General features: G+C 40.7%; 1 protein-coding gene across 1 annotated transcript in view; it reads right to left on the reverse strand.

The window, feature by feature from the left end:
- The window catches only part of EPDR1 (ependymin related 1), a 51,560-nt gene extending 43,772 nt beyond the window's left edge, over nucleotides 1-7,788 (reverse strand). The window contains exon 1 of the mRNA XM_006887622.1: nucleotides 7,496-7,788. Within this exon, the coding sequence (XP_006887684.1) occupies nucleotides 7,496-7,788 (293 nt within the window). The remainder of the gene's footprint in view (nucleotides 1-7,495) is intronic.
- Between the last annotated feature and the right edge of the window lie 4,332 nt (nucleotides 7,789-12,120).

A 12,120-nucleotide genomic window follows, 5' to 3' on the forward strand; every position in this document is an offset into this window, starting at 1 on the left:
GCCAATTAAACAAAGATAGACATTCCTCTGGTACTCCGTGCTTTCAGCCAAGATCCATCTAACATTAGCTATGATATCCCTAGTACCACAGCCTCTTCTAAACCCAGCCAGCACATCTGGAAGTTCTCTGCTGATGTGCTATTCCAATTGTTTTTGGATAATTTTCAGCAAAATCTTGCTTGCATGTGATATTAGTGATATTGTTCGAATATTTCCACACTCTGTCAGATCACCTTTCTTTAGAATAGGAACAAATATACATCTCTTCCAGTCAGTTGGACAGGTGGTTTTTCCTCCAGATTTCTTGGCACAATTTTTGAGCGCATCCATGGCAGTGTCTGTTTGTTGAAACATGTCATTCGGTATGCCATCAATTCCTGGGGCCGTCAGAGCAGCTTGAATTTCTTCCTTCATCACCACAGGCTCTTGCTCATACAGTAAGTTACTCTTAGAGAAAATGCTTTCTTTTAGGTCTGGAGCAAGGACAGTACAAATGATCTTGGGATCTTTTGTCAGAAGTAAAGGAAATGTACAGAGGATAGTGGGGCTATATCAAAAGGAGAGAAAAGCCAACTTAAAAAGATTCGTACTGCTCATCTAGATGGTAACATAATTATGATAAAAACAAAAGGTGGGAAATATGGGAAGCCAATACTAAATATTTGTAATAAACTAAATGCTATATTAATTAAAAAAAAGATTCGTACTAACATAGGGGAAGAGTTTTGGTTACATGGTAGGTGTTAAAATAGTGTTTAAAGGCAAATGTGTTGGAATGCTTAAATGGGAAACCAATTTGCTTTGCAAACTTTTACTTAAATCATAATAAACACAAATTTTAAAAAGATTCAGTTAGACACAGAAATAAACACGTAATAGGGAAGATGTGCCATGGAAGGACTGCCAAGGAATGAGGGAACTATTAGGAAGAAATTAGCATCATCATGATCCAGATTTAGATTTTTTAGCATTCAGAACTGAGAAAATAAATTTTTCCCTTTTAAAAAAAAGAAAAAAGTTCATACCAAATGTGAGACAATTTCAAGATTAAAAAAATTGAGTGTGAACCTACTAAATAAAATGAGAATCCTTGAAATATTGCTATAAATGAGTAAATTAAGAATGTGATAAAGAGTGAAATATTTACTTAGTTTCAAAATATTTTATAAAAATATACATTAATTACAGAGGAAGAGAAATTCTTGGTTAAGATTCCTGGCAGACAACATATTAATGAAGTCACCAAAATGGTTATTAGATGCAATAAAAATAACAAGCTTCTGTGGTATTCCTGTCAAAGATAAATCATTGAAATTTCACTACTGGGAAACAAAGCTAACTCAAGTTTAGGAACATTCTACAAAATAACTGGTCCGTATTCTTCAAAAGCATCAAAGTACAAAAGATACAACACCTAAATGTAATGCTTGAGTACAAACTGAGTCCTTTTGCTTATACAGACTAGAAATAGAACAAACGGCAGAATGAATGGGATATGAACATCAAACAGCAGCACTGAATCTATGTTAACGTCTGGTGTTTTTGTATTGAGGTTATAGGGAGCTCTGGTGGCTTAGTGGTAAGGAGTTACACCGCCAACACAGACAGAGATGGTTCGAATCTACCAGGTACTCTAAAGGAGAAAGATGGGTAACCTCCTCCTGTGTGATTTACTGCTTCTGAAAACCACTGGAGGGTGCACGATAAGTCAGTTCTGACTCAACAGTACACAATAAAAAGCGACAACATTGAAGATATAGTGAAGAATGTCTGTTTTTGTAGGAAATACATACTAAAGTATTTGAGAAGTAGTGGCAATATCAAGTGAGCAACTCTCAAATCTTTCAGGAAAAGAAGGCCTTTTTACTATAATTGTAACTTTTCAGTGAGTGTGAAATTGTTTAAAAATAAATATATTACATATCTTTTAATATGTTGTTGTTGTTGTTAAGTGCTGTCAAGTCCTAGGCAACTCATAGCGACCCTATGAACGAAAGTCCTCAACATTTGTGTGACTTTCATCCTTTCTCCAGGCTCATAGGGTTTCCGGAGGCAAGCTATTTACGGAAGTGGATGACACTCCTGCTTCCAAGCTTGTTTTAATCGAGGAGTGCCACTAAACACTGTTCACCGTGGGTAACCATTAATGCATTTGACACATCAGTATCACAGTGTTCAGCTTCACAGCAACCACAAGTTACCTCTGTATGGCAAGTGGACACACCAGGGTTACACGACCTAGAAGAATGTTTGAACTAAAACAGACCTGAGGGTCGCGGATTAGAAATCACCCACCTTTTAATATAGTAAAAGTATATTGCACTCTCAGACACACATAATGACTGAGTTTACCATCCTAACAATTCATGGAGCTAACTGTCCATAGAAGGAAAAAACAACACTCCTGTAAGCTGTCTTAGTCTATTGCTTTGTTTTAAGAGAGGCTCCTTGGAGTTAGGAGTGTTCCAAGTTTGGGGCAATATCATTTAAAAGCACCCTCTTCTTTCTTTCAATAATCATAAAATTAGGTAAAACAGAAGGAGGAAGATGATTCTTGGATTATCTGCACAAAGGGGACAAATGAGTTATAAAAAATCAAACTGGGCTAAATTCATTACAAGGTAGAAACAGTGCATCAGACAGATATAAGAAAGCACAATTATTATTTTCATATCTATGAATCCATTCCTAACTTTTCAGAAATAAAGCTGAAAATTAATTTAGTTTCAATGATGTAGACATCATCATCATGATCTTTTTTTCTTTCTTTAAAAACCGATATTCTAAGAAGCTAAAGACCCTGTGGTGAACCCAGGATTGACAGCCACGTTTAGCAATTCCAACTCCAACATTCATGCCTATGTTCTCACCACTACACTGGGCTCATTTTCAATAAAAATAGCAAAGCTGTTCTGTTCTCCAAGAAATAAAATGCTATGCGAAAATTGAGATGATCCTGAATTAATCAGAACTTGAATAAGTATCCACTTGTTACTTGATTGAAAAAGGGTTTCAACTTCTTATAATTTATTTACATCCCTAATCAAGTTAGGATATTGACTAGATTACACTAACCAGCAGGTACACATTTTCTAATTCCTTTCTGCTCACTCTAAGTCAGCAGCTTCGTTAAAGCTAACATTCGAGCCACCATTTTGGAAGCAGGACTAGAAAGCCACCAGTGGTCCGAGTGAGTTCACCCCACTTCTGCACTGCTATTGTTTGGTGCCAGTCTAAGAGAAAAAAACAATTGTGCCAGCCTCACAATTGTTGATGCATTTAATCCCAGTGTAGCGATCATTGCATAAGTCCATCTTGTTGAAAGTTTTTCTCTTTTTGTTGTTGACTTTCTACTTTGCTAAGTGGGATGTGCTTCCCCAGGGATTTTTCCCTCCTGATAATGTGTCCAAAGTAAACAAGAATGCTTCATCAGCCGTCCTCCTTAACGTGCCTCTCTTAAAGGTCAGCATGCTGAATGAAAAACTAATATGATTTTTTCCCCTTCAGTCTTCTAAAAGTAAGACTTAGGATTCAGGAAAGACACATGGAAAACAAAGTAATATCAATTACTAATATTTCCCATTCTCTGTTGAGGCTTGTCTTATCTGAAGCTTGTAAAGTTTTTTAATCATTTCCATCATTTCAAGGAAAAGAGAGCCTGGAAAATCCTAGTCATTCTACAATAACTATCAGTGGGATTTTTCCATAACTATCAGTATTCAAAATTAAAATCTTAAGATGTTGATCCAATTCTAAAACTGACTTCTCAGCTTAATAATAAATATGAAGAGACAACTCATCCATATTTTCATCAAGTAACATCTGGTTTCTAAGACAGACCAGACTGGTGGTACCTGAAAAAGTTGTTTGTGTTGTTCCAAGAATTCAAAGAGCTTAAAAATGCATTTATGTGCTAGAGATTGTCTTGTACAGCTGCCTTGAGCCAGAAATGAGATTGTGAGACAGACTCTCTTGCCAAGAGATTAAAAAGAAGGAAAATAAAATTGACTTCTAAAACTAATACTGTAAAATTAGCATATGATAAAGTAGGACAGCAGCATGCAAAATCACTATAAGGGAACAAAAAAAGATTGCAGGCCAGCAAGATGAGGCTGTGATTTCATCAAAAGCCCTAATGTACACATCTTTTCATTGTCATCTAGTTGAAATCAACCTACAGCTGAACCTTCAGTGGGTTTCTGAGGCTGCACATCATGGAGCAGGAGCTTGTCCGTCTTTACACAATAACGAAGTCATAGGAAAAGAAGGGAGGCTCCATTCAGAGTAGAGAGAGTCCTGCCCAGTGAGTTGGGGCAGCACAGAGTCATGAAACGGGATGTTTATTATGACAGATGTATCGTTTCCCCTTAGCTTGGTTACCACTAAACATCATGATGAAAAGTTCGACAACACTGCCTAGTCTAGCATGTCCAACATTGCCTATTCTTTGTTAAACCAACAGCCTCCTGATTGTCATTTGGCTCCCCATATAGTTTTGTCTATTGGGGAAAAAAATAACCTAGTCTTTTAGATTTTAAAGTTCTGGGTATCACACCAGCTATAAAATTCACTGAAATCTAGAGTTAACTTGTGTGCTTTTGTTACTACTGGTCCTCTTCCATAGGAAAGCAGACTTGTGTGTGCTCAGGACCCAAGTTTCTGAGCTCATAATACTGACAGCAAGCCTCTGATCCAAGGCAAATTCACAAGGATAATGGAGATAGGGAAGATGGGCATAATCGCTGGCCTGTACTGAGCATTTTCTATGTACCAGTCATTGTACTACGTGCTTTATATATTTGAACTCATGCAATTTTCACAACAATCAAATATAGGCATTATTAAGAGTTCCATTTAAAAAAAAAAAGAGTTCCATTTCATAGATGAAGTAAACCAGTCTTTACAAGTCTTATAAAGCTTTCATAACTATGTATACCTGTCTGTCTCTCTGCCTGTCCCATGCAGACAGGCTGTGTCTCAAAGTTACAGGCAACCATTAGGCTGGAATCAATGCTTATGTGGATGCTGTGGTCATCTGTGATATCATCGGACACTCAAGGCACACATTTGGTAAAATGAAAGTCATTATTATTATTATTAATTATAGAAAACAAAAATTAAACAGTAACAATAGAATTCCAACCGAAAACTGCTTGTCCTTCTCTAAATTACCCAGGTCCGTTTCTATGTTATTGGGCAGAGGATTTTTCAAATAAACCTCTTCAGTGTTTTCTTAACTTGTTCCTTCTTGGTATCTTTATTGCCACACCCTATCTTCCCACAGTAGCCTCTTAAGCCATGTTTCTGCTCTCATGCTTTTCATTCTTCACATTGTATTCATAGAAACCAATCACAGCTTTCTATTGCTTGAAAAACCTGATAATGGCTGGCCTGTAACATGTGAACATACTGAGCTCTTCACTCTCTGAGATGACACACACGTAGACCCTAAGAAACATTTGTTTCCTCCTGGACCATTCCCTCTACACCTCTCCCGGTAGCACAGTCAGGTGCTCCAGGACACATCCAAGTTTCACTTCCTCCAGGAAGCCTGGCCTGGATTCGGTGCCCATTTGAAGTACTTTCACAACAACTCAGACTGACCTTCGTCACATTGTGTAGATTTTTTTTTTAATGTGTATCAGTGATCCAGTGACAGACTACTTGTCTTCCATGTGGGAGACCTGAGTTGACTCATCCTCAGCCATCACCTATCTATCAGTGAATCACACCATGGTGGCCTGTGTATTGTTATGATGCTGGAGAGGCTTTGGCTGAGTTCCCAAAACTCAAGAAGATAGGTCTGATGATCTGATTTCCAAACTCAGGCAATGAAAGGTGTAGAGCAAAACATGGTCTGTTAGTGTAGGACCAGGAGATTCTCTGTTCAAACTTCCTGGGCATATGGAGTTCCATTTCCTTGGATATCAGTTACAATCAATTGCATTGTCTACAGAGTAAAAACACATACATCCCATTTGTTGTGATATTTAAATAACGCAGCACATGTGACGTTCTCAACACTATGCTAGGTACATAACAAGTACTCCAGCATTGGATATTACCATTGCTATGCCCTTCAAGGCTTAATAGAAACCACTCATTTCTAGAAAGACTTCAAAAATATTATCGATCCACCTGGGGGACCCTACTCAGCTGTGTGACCTGAGTTCCCATAGGTGGAACTTCATAATACACTACCTTACACTCTCAAGCATATTACATTAAAATATTCTCTTGCTTCCATCCATTCATCAGCATAACTAATACTTCAATAAATGTTGTTTGATGAAATCATATTATCAAGTGTTTTGGGGTTTTTTCCCCATTGGGTTGTTCTAGAAAAGTTCATAGTGTCCTTTTGTTGTGCCTCTTAACTATCCCTAGAGCCTTAAACCATAGATATTGTGTGTGTTTGTAGCAAATTTTATTATGATGCACATACCATACACAGTGGCAAATAAAACTGGAGAATGATGTTATCTGCTTTGTGTGGTGAAAGAGAACAGGTGTTGATCCCAGGATAGAAAGTAGATCCTAGATAAGTCAGGCGCAAAATAAAGGTATGCACTGTTACAAGCATGGAGAGGGGAATTATCAGACCAATCATTAAAAAAGATTACCATACAATCTCTCTGTATCTTACTGCTGTTAGTTTCTGAACTAACTCACAGCTGACCCTCCAGGGGATTTTAAAAAGGCAATGGTCACTCAGTAAGATCCTTCTCCCATAGAGCAGTTGATGGATTTGAACCACATGCCTTCAGGATTCCATCACAGATTCTTACTACTAGGCCACCATAACTCCCTACTGGGTGGTTATTAAAATTTGGCATTAGGTCAAAATGTGGAACATCACAGCAGGTAGGAAACCACGTTAAATAAAAAGGAAGCAGAATCCACATCCTTTTTGATTATAGCGAGTAAAATTTAATAAAACTTTAATAGTAGACAAGTTGTAACAGGGTTTGTGGGTGAGAAACTTTCTGTGATACTAGTAGTGCTGTCCTACTGTTTTAAAACTTATGTGTATGTATGTTAAAATATAGTATATGTGTACACACCCACACCTACACACACACACACACACACACACATTTTTATGCTTTTTTTTTTCTCTGCATGCCTCCCAGGAAGTTGACCCCTGGAAGAGATGAGATAGAACACACCACAAGTTAAGGGGGCCCCCCACTTGTGGAGGGTGACTCAGCAGCTGGTGGAAGCCAAAGGAATAGGGTATTAGGGCGCCTCCAGTGCAACCCCGCCCTTGCCCAGTTTTTTTATTTCCCTTGGCCACTGCCATTTCTGCCATTTCAGACCTCTCTCCCAGACGGGAGCTAAATTTTCCTCTCCAGCACAGGACAGGTCTATGCCCTTTCCAGGTTCTGTTTGAAAGGGAGGGTGGGTCACTCTGAGGCCCCTGCATGCAGGAAGCGGAAATGGAGTGCAGACCCCGCGCCCCCACCCCGGCCTCCTGGCCAGTGACCCCTCGTACCTCTTGCAGGGGATGAGCGCCTTCCTCTCGTCCAGCACCCGCACGCGCTGGTTGAGCGCGTCGTAGGACAGCAGGGCGCGGCTGTTGCGGCCAGTGCTCTGCTGGTACAGAACCTGCCGCCCCTCCCATTGCTGGGGCGCCTGGCACGGGCGCGGGGTCCCTATGGAGCCCTGGGCCCAGAGCGCCGCGGCCTCCAGCCCGCAGAAGCCACACAGTCCCCAGACCCAAAGGCCGCCCAGCAGCCAGGTCCCCGGGTAGCTCCGCGCCACGCTGAGGCCCCTGCGCCCAAACATCGCTGCCTGTGGCCCCCGTAAGGCGAGGCTATGCTCACGGGGGCGCCCCGCCCTGAGTCTGCGCCTCCTGGCTTCCTGTCACTGCGTGGCCTCTACAGCTTTTGGGACCCAGCACGGGAGGTCTGAGCCTGGGCCTGGGAATCTCTGGTGAAAGCTCCGGAGCTATTTCTGCCTCGGCCACCGCCTGCAGCGGTTTCTGTTTTCACTCGCTCTTTGCTGCCAACAGGAAATGCAGGGGCAGGGATGCCACTTGCATTCTGCAGGTCACCTCATTTCTAAAAGAGAGAAGGACTGCTGACAAGAGACATGTTTCTCTAATGGCAGTCAGTGTGCTAAGGACACACTGGGGGAGAGATTCAAGGTCAAGTTTAGAGATGCAGCACCATTGCACTTTCTGTGTCCCTCATACATCTTCCCCTTCCCAAAATTGCAGACCTCTTCCTGCAGATTAAAAGTGGAAAGAAGGATCATTTCCTGACGGAAGGATCCCAGCCATTCATTATGGCTACTTCCCAGCGCCCACTCCTAGTTCAGAAAGGGGAGTGAGAAGAATAGAAGGGGGCTCTCTGGGGAGACTGCTGTCCACTCTATCTCTGGATAAAGCCACAGTCTGGAGGTCTATTTGTCTGGCAGTTTAGCATCTTCAAGAAAACGTCAATGTTTATGTTATGCTTGTAGTGTTTGGACCTGGTGAAACATTACCAAAACAAAGGCAATCCTTGTTTTCCAGGTCTTTTCCTTTGAATTGAATTCCAAGAATGAGGAAAAAGGAGTTAGGTGAAAGTGGGAGGAAGAAAATTCCAGAATAAAGGACAAGGAAACATTGAGATGCAGTGTTTGGGTTCAAATATGAGGGCTGTGGGTAATCTGCAAGGAGATTATTAGGAGTTTTTAAGTAGAAAATTTAAATTAAATGGAAGAAATTAAATGCTGTGGGTGCTATTATTGATCAGTTAAAGTCTAGGAAGAGGCTTCATCAGATATGCACCTTTGAAAACTCACTTTGGTGTCAGTGGAGAAACCAGCAAAGTATAAAGGACAGAAAGCAAGAGAGCAAATAAGAAGTTGTTGATATAAACTAGGCAAGAGACAATTTTCTTCTTGTGACAGGATGGGGAAGAGTGGAACAGAGCTGAGAACAATGGAGAAGGATTTCCATTCAAGGGAAGTTCAGCCCCCAGTAAGAAGAGAAGTTTAGGATTTGTTAAGTTTGCTACAGATTTCTAGGTGGCGCAAACGTTCTTATTTTGCTCTCCATTAGCCTAAATGCTGCCAGATGGCTTAGTTACCCACAGAGCAGAAGGAATACCTGACAATTTCCTTCTATAAGAGCAAGAAAACCCCATGGAGAGCAATTCTATCAGGAGTCATAATCAACTCAGTGCAGACTGATTTGGTTTTTGAATTTTAGTGAAATGTAGGATCCACATTCACTGCTTTTGAGTTGATTCCAATGCAGAGTGACCTCATAAGACACAGTGGATCTGTCTTCTAGGATTTCCAAAAAGGTCTACTCATGCAGATTGGCACATCTTTTTCTCAAGGAGTGACTGATTGAATTCGAACCACTAACTTTCTGGTTATCAGCCAAGTACTTAACCACTGTGCCACCAGGACTCAAAGACCCTACCACAGAGCTGATTCCAATTAACAGCCGTTTCTAAGGCTCCACATCATAGAGTAAACTGCCTCATTTCCCTGCCAGAGAGCAGCTGTTTTGTTTGAACTACCAGCTTTTCAGTTAGCAGCCCAACACATGGGATCCTTGTGCTGCTGGGATCCAAGATACATGGAATATCCAGGTAGGAATATGGAGGCACATCTGAATTAACACTTCTAGGAAACATTTTTTTTTTAGAAATGGTGTGTTGTCATGTTCAGTCCAATCCGAATTGACCTTCCAGCAAGTTTTTTTTTCAGAGGCGGTTTGTCTCACAGGAAGGAGTTGTCTGTCTTTCTCCTGTGGAGCAGCTGGTGGTTTTCATTCCATGGAACTCCTTACCACTAAGCCACTAGAACCGCTTAAAAAGAAGTGTTCCAAAGATCTGAATTTGGAATCATGTAGGTGGTAAATGAACCCTAAGAAGCAGAGTAGTGATATCAGGGGTGATTTTGTCCCCTGGGGTCATTTAAGGAGCTTTGGTGGCAAAGACTATAGTGTATTGTATTGCTAACCAAAATGCCATGCTTCTCCATCTTCAGTGGTTCAAATCCACCAGGGGTTCCAAGGGAGAAAGACAGACAGTCCCCTCCAGTTACAGTTTAAAGCCTCAGAAACCCCCAGTGAAGAGTCACTGAGTCAGAATCAACTCAAGGGCAGTGAGTTTGGATTATGCATTTCAGTGGTTATTTGGAAATATCTACCGAAGTTTCTGAATATTAAAACAATGTATGGGAATACTATTGGCTTCTAGTGGCAGAGGCCAGGGATAGTGCTAACCTTTATACAATCCTACAATCACGGGGCAAACCTCATCCCCACCCTGTAAGTACTTACCTGCCCCCCACCCTCAATCATGAAAGACTTTTCAGGCCTTGTGTCAGTAGTGCCAGTGCTGGGGTGGAAAAAGTTGGAGTAATAAGAAGTGTGGAGACTAAGAAGAGGACTATGGATGAATCCCAGACATCCATGAAAAAGAAATGTAATGAATATTTTAGACATAAAACTTCCTTGACCCACATGAAGAGGAAGACCAGTTCACCGGATCTCCTGCTGCCTCTCAGCCTGCTTCTCTCATCAATGGGAACCTGGATTTTACAGTTGAAAATGGCTTAAACTACCTCTTATCTGGTCTACCCACTTGCTCAATATTTCACTAGCCTGATAAGGTATCTTTGCTGCCTGTTAGGTGTTATCAGTTGATTCTGACCCATGTGAGCAAAACAGAACTGCTTCTAAGGTCCAAGACTGTGTCCTCTCAGGATTAGATTGCCACACTATCTTCAAAGGCACCTCTAGGTGGATTCTCAAACTATCAGCCTTTTAGTTAGATTGTCTGTTTATATCAGGATACTCTGGGGTTTCCCTAAAATGGGATCTGACTCTGAGTGACTTCTTCTATAGTGTATGCATTTATCTTTTTAACTTGCAGTAACACCACATTAAATTCATATTTCATAAAAAAGATAAATTAATGCATTTAATGAGTGTAGTATTATTCAAGTTATGTGCCATTGAATCAGTCATGATGCACAGCAACAATAAGGACAGTAGCTCTGAACTGAGCCAACCTCACTGTCTCTGGCATATCTAACCCCATTGCCATAATCACTGTCTCAGTCTATCTCATCCAGAGTCTTTCTCTCCTGTGCTTGCCCTTCAACCTTTTAAGCATGGTATCCTTCTCCAGGGACTAGCCCCTCATGACAATATGTCCAAAATATGCCCAAAAATCTTGCCTCCAAAGAGCAACCTGGTTTCATTCTTTCAATAAGGACAGACTTATTTGTTCTTTTGGCAGTCCATGGTATTCACTACTCTTTTCCAGGACCACATCTTAAAGGTATTGAGTCTTCTTCTGTATTCTTCAGTCATTATCCAGCTCTCAGATGCAATACAAGCAATTGAAAAGACCATATCCTGGATCAGGTGCACCCTAGTTTCTAGAGTGACATCATTGCTCTTTAACAGAAGTCCCCGAAAGCAGATTTTGCCAACACAACTCATCTTTTGATTTCCTGATTTGTGGAGCCAAGGATGCTGATTGTGGATATGACCAAGTTTAAATAGTTAACAACCTTAGTCTTTTCCCCACGTATCATGTTGTCTATGCGCCTAATGTGAGAATTTTTTTGTTTATTTGACACACTGAAGGCTACAGTCCTTGATCTTTTTCAGCAAATGCTTCAAGTCCTCCTCAGTTTCATCAAGTAAAGTTGTGTCATCTGTATAATGTAGGTGTGTCAGTCTTCCTCCAATCACATTGTCACATTCTTCTTCATAAAGTCCAGCCTCTTGAATGATCTGTTCTGCATATAGATTTAAAAGGTATGGAGAAAAGATACATCTCAAACACATTGCTTTCTTGATTCTGAACCAGGCAGTATTCCCTTGTTCTTTTCAGACACAGTTTCTTGGTATAGGTATAGATTTCAAATGAGCACAATCAAGTGTTCTGTAATTCCCTTCCTTTTGTTAGCCACAATTTGCTATGGTGCACACAGTCAAATGCCTTTACAGAGTAAAACAAACAAACAAACCAAAAAACCAAATAGACATCTTTTTGGTACTTTCTGCTTTCAGCCGAGATTCATTTGACATCAGCAATGATATCTCTAGTGACACAGCCTTTTCTGGGTCCAGATTGTTTTTCTGGTTGTTCTCTGTTGATG

The sequence above is a fragment of the Elephantulus edwardii genome, unplaced genomic scaffold, assembly GCF_000299155.1.
Source record: "Elephantulus edwardii isolate Elephantulus edwardi_28Jun2011 unplaced genomic scaffold, EleEdw1.0 scaffold00059, whole genome shotgun sequence".
Taxonomy (NCBI): Eukaryota; Metazoa; Chordata; class Mammalia; order Macroscelidea; family Macroscelididae; genus Elephantulus; species Elephantulus edwardii.